The sequence below is a fragment of the Pistacia vera genome, unplaced genomic scaffold (genome assembly GCF_008641045.1).
Source record: "Pistacia vera cultivar Batoury unplaced genomic scaffold, PisVer_v2 Contig425, whole genome shotgun sequence".
NCBI classification, from domain to species: Eukaryota; Viridiplantae; Streptophyta; class Magnoliopsida; order Sapindales; family Anacardiaceae; genus Pistacia; species Pistacia vera.
The window spans coordinates 1122153-1126184 of NW_022196252.1; the positions used below are offsets into that span (position 1 = coordinate 1122153).

The 4032-nt window shown below is 36.5% G+C and overlaps 1 protein-coding gene across 1 annotated transcript; it reads left to right on the forward strand.

Moving 5' to 3' along the window:
* Positions 1–739: 739 nt before the first annotated feature.
* On the forward strand, positions 740–3688 carry LOC116143050 (beta-ureidopropionase-like). The gene is made up of 6 exons (XM_031428472.1): positions 740–1078; positions 1439–1546; positions 1904–2092; positions 2186–2413; positions 2492–2716; positions 3152–3688. Exons 1-6 carry the CDS (start codon positions 956–958, stop codon positions 3515–3517), a joined length of 1239 nt encoding a protein of 412 aa, XP_031284332.1. The 5' UTR covers positions 740–955; the 3' UTR covers positions 3518–3688.
* The last annotated feature ends 344 nt before the right edge of the window (positions 3689–4032 follow it).

Here is a 4032-nt window from a genome sequence, read left to right on the forward strand (position 1 = left end):
ATTTAAAATTTTGCTAAAACACCACAACCATATAAAACTTTAATTTATAACAAAATCACCCCCACCCATCCCAAGCCATTGTCGACAGCCAATCGTCAGCGGTTGCTGGAATGAAGCACGACCGGTTGGATCTAGCCAGCCTCCATGGCCATTTCACGGCCACAATGACTAAAGATGTGGCCATGAAATGGCCATAAATCTGGTCGGAAACGACCAACCAAATCTGATCAGCCATGCATTGCTCTGGTACTGCCAGCGATAGCTGACAGTGGTGGTTAGCAATCGACATCAGTCTTGGGTGGCTGGGGTGGTGTTTGGAGGTGGCTATGGTCTTGTGTATTTTGGTTGACGTACAAGGGTAGTTCTGTCTTAAAAATCCTGAACATGAGATTAAAATTATACACAAATTTATTGTAAATTGTTTAGATAACAAGGGTATTCTTGTTTTAAAATGTTATTAATAAGGGATAAAATTGAAATAAAATTAAGATTATCATATAATTTTAAAATACTTAATAAAATAGAGATAATCATTTTATATTACTTGACAACCAAATGTAATAATTAAAATGTAATATTCAACTAATATATTTTATGGGATGACATTACCTCAAGAACAAGATTACATACCTCTAACCATTCACACCCTTAATTTTATTTTATTTTATTTTTCTGGATGGAAAATTAATGGCACTCGCTAATCCAATATTCCAATGGCAGGTATTTATCTTGTACAGTTGTACAAGCAGTCTCATCCAAACAGGCACGGGAAATGATTTCCTCATTGAATATTCAAAGACACTGAAATCAATGAATCCGAGTCATGAATCCAACCTGTTAAGAAGCACACACGACACCCACTCTTTTGTTCTTTGAAGTGTGACTCAATCATACATTAACTTATTAACTTATCAAATCTGTCCAAATCACTGAAGAAGAAGAAGCCAATTCAAGAATGGAGAAACCGCAAGACCCTGAGAAAGAAAATGGAGATACTTCGATTCCGGATGGTTCAATTTGTGGGTATGATTCTCTTCACACCCTTCTAAGCGCCAATCTCAAACCCCATATCTTCCAGGTATTCTTTGTCATGTATCTCTTTTTAATATCAATTTTATGACTTCGTTTTTATGAGAAACTTGGTGGAAAGAGGATGGTTGTTAGTTTCTTGCCTTTGATGCAACCGGGTTTTTGTTCTTTTCTTGATTAAGTGTTAAATGGATGGTTAGTTTAGTTATTAAAGAGATTGAAATAGGCCTAAATGGTTTCATTAGATTCCTTCTGTTTGTGCAAACCAGAGAAGGTTAGATTACTTATTTAAAATTATTGAGTTAATCTTTTATGCTAACTTGAATCATTTTCAAGTGTTCAAATAGATGATAAAATAAGTTTATGGTTTGATCAGAAAAATTGCGATGATAATATTGGTATTTTGCAGGAAGTCGGCCGTTTGCTTCTTGGCCTAAACTGTGGAAAGGCACTTAAACTGATTGATCTTTCGAAATCGGCTAAGGCAATCTCTTCTGAACATGATTTTGATCTGCAGGTAGGGATCTATCCTTCCTATTTAATTTTGGTTCTTATAATAAAAACAGAATGCATTTGTCTTGGGAGAACAAGGTAGAACAAAAATGGCGCTAAAGAAGTTTTGAGCACTCAGCGTATGTTGGATATCAAGGGAGTATAAACAAAGATCAGTTGATATCCTTGAACCTTTTGGAAAAACAAACATAAATTGGTGTTCACTCTCTCTGTTACTGTTACCGGCCAAAGTTGTAGAATCTTAACAAATTTTTTGCTTCAGGTTTTAAGAAAACACTAACGCTTCCTCTTTTTTTGTGACAAAATCCTGACCTATTATCCTATTGATTTCTTTGACTTAATCATTTTGACATCATTTCAGGCTTTTTCCTTTGAAGCTGACAAGGAGTTATTGAGAGAACCACGAGTAGTGAGGGTGGGTCTCATCCAAAACTCTGTCGCTCTTCCAACAACTGCCCACTTTCTGGACCAGAAGAGGGCTATCTTTCAGAAAGTAAAGCTAATCATCGACACTGCTGGCACTTCAGGAGTCAACATATTATGCTTACAAGTATGTGTTGTTATGAAATTTAATTATTTCGATTGATTTATTTTCCTTTATTGTCTGAAATCAAACAAAACTTTTCATGTAATCTTAATCTAGGAAGCATGGATGATGCCATTTGCCTTTTGCACTCGAGAGAAGAGGTGGTGTGAATTTGCTGAGCCCATCAATGGGGAATCAACACAATTTCTTCAGGAACTTGCACAGAAATATAACATGGTCATCATCAGTCCAATCCTTGAGAGGGATGTTAACCATGGGGATACTATCTGGAACACTGCTGTTATTATTGGAAATAATGGCAACATAATTGGAAAGCATCGAAAGGTAATGCAGTAATTAACTGCTGCTAGTTCCCAAGTTTTTATTTAGGAATTCTTTGTTTAATGCAATGTCATTTGACAGAACCATATTCCTAGAGTTGGGGACTTCAACGAGAGCACATACTATATGGAAGGAAATACGGGGCATCCTGTGTTTGAAACAGCTTATGGAAAGATAGCTGTCAACATTTGTTATGGGAGGCATCATCCATTGAATTGGTTAGCTTTTGGCTTGAATGGTGCAGAAATTGTTTTCAACCCTTCCGCAACTGTTGGTGAACTAAGTGAACCAATGTGGCCCATTGAGGTGATCTTTTTTTTGAATTGTTTTATTCTTGGAATTTCTTTTTTTTGAATTTCTTTAGTGATATTTGCATTGGGTAATCGTAGTTATGTTATGACCAATAGCAACAGCCAGTAGTGCCACATACTTTGCATAGATGTAGAACTGCTCCATTAGATGGTCCATCTACAGAACATTTCTAGTGAAAAATAACATGATTTATCGGATCATTGCACATGCACCATCATCTAATGCTACTTGATCCTCACACACAAGGCTAGATGGTCATCTTGTGGATTGGTGCTTGAATTAAACCAAAAAAAACAAAAACAAAAAAAAAAAAAATCCTTGAACAGGCATTTGATGTTATAGTTGCAACGTTATACAGTCTCTAAACAATTCATTATACGATTAGTGAAATTGCCCCTTTCAAATGCCATATTGCTGATGGTATTACAGGCTCGCAATGCTGCAATAGCAAATAGTTACTTTGTTGGGTCAATAAACCGTGTTGGGACTGAGACTTTCCCTAATGCCTTTACTTCGGGTGATGGAAAGCCCCAACACAATGATTTTGGACATTTCTATGGATCAAGTAATTTTTCAGCACCAGATGCTTCATGCACACCATCTCTTTCCCGTTACAAGGATGGCTTGATGATTGCGGACATGGATTTGAACCTCTGTAGGCAGCTTAAAGACAAATGGGGTTTCCGAATGACTGCTCGATACGAATTATACGCGGAGATGCTGGCCAAATATCTAAAGCCAGACTTTGAGCCTCAAGTCATATCTGATCCTTTGTTACATAAGAAGGCTTCTTAAGTTCCAGGTGATTGCCAATGATGAAACAATAAAGGTAAATCTCAGTGTAACATTGTATTCAATAAAATTCTGGCTCAGATCATTGGTGGAGAAACAAGTCTTTTATTATTTTCTTCTGTAACTATTTAAACGTCATTAAAAATCCAAGGGTCCGTTTGTTTTATTATTTCATACCCTATCCCTATCATATTCTCAAAATACTTGCTTGTTGAATTATTTGGGAAATACTATTCTATTTTTTTTAGTTACTTTTAGACCTCTCAAGTTTATTAATTTAATTAAACACCTCTAGAAAAAAAAAGATTAAAAATTAACAAAAACACCTCCACCTACTCATAATTGCCAAATTCCGGCAACAACCTTGTCACAACGGCGTAAAAACGATCGGAACTGGCTGGTAATTCGCCGATCTGGCCTTTTCCAGTTAGATCCATAGTGGATCTGGCCTGAAAAGGTCAGAGCTGACTGCCAAAGAAATGGCTGTCATTGACGGTCAACGATGGCTAAATCTGGCA

Excerpts from the sequence above, each read along its gene's own strand:
- LOC116143050 (XM_031428472.1), top strand. The coding sequence starts at position 956 with ATGGAGAAACCGCAAGACCCTGAGAAAGAAAATGGAGATACTTCGATT. Across the intron at positions 1,079-1,438 it reads TCAAACCCCATATCTTCCAG|GAAGTCGGCCGTTTGCTTCT; the intron begins GTATTCTTTGTC and ends GGTATTTTGCAG. Across the intron at positions 2,093-2,185 it reads TCAACATATTATGCTTACAA|GAAGCATGGATGATGCCATT; the intron begins GTATGTGTTGTT and ends ATCTTAATCTAG.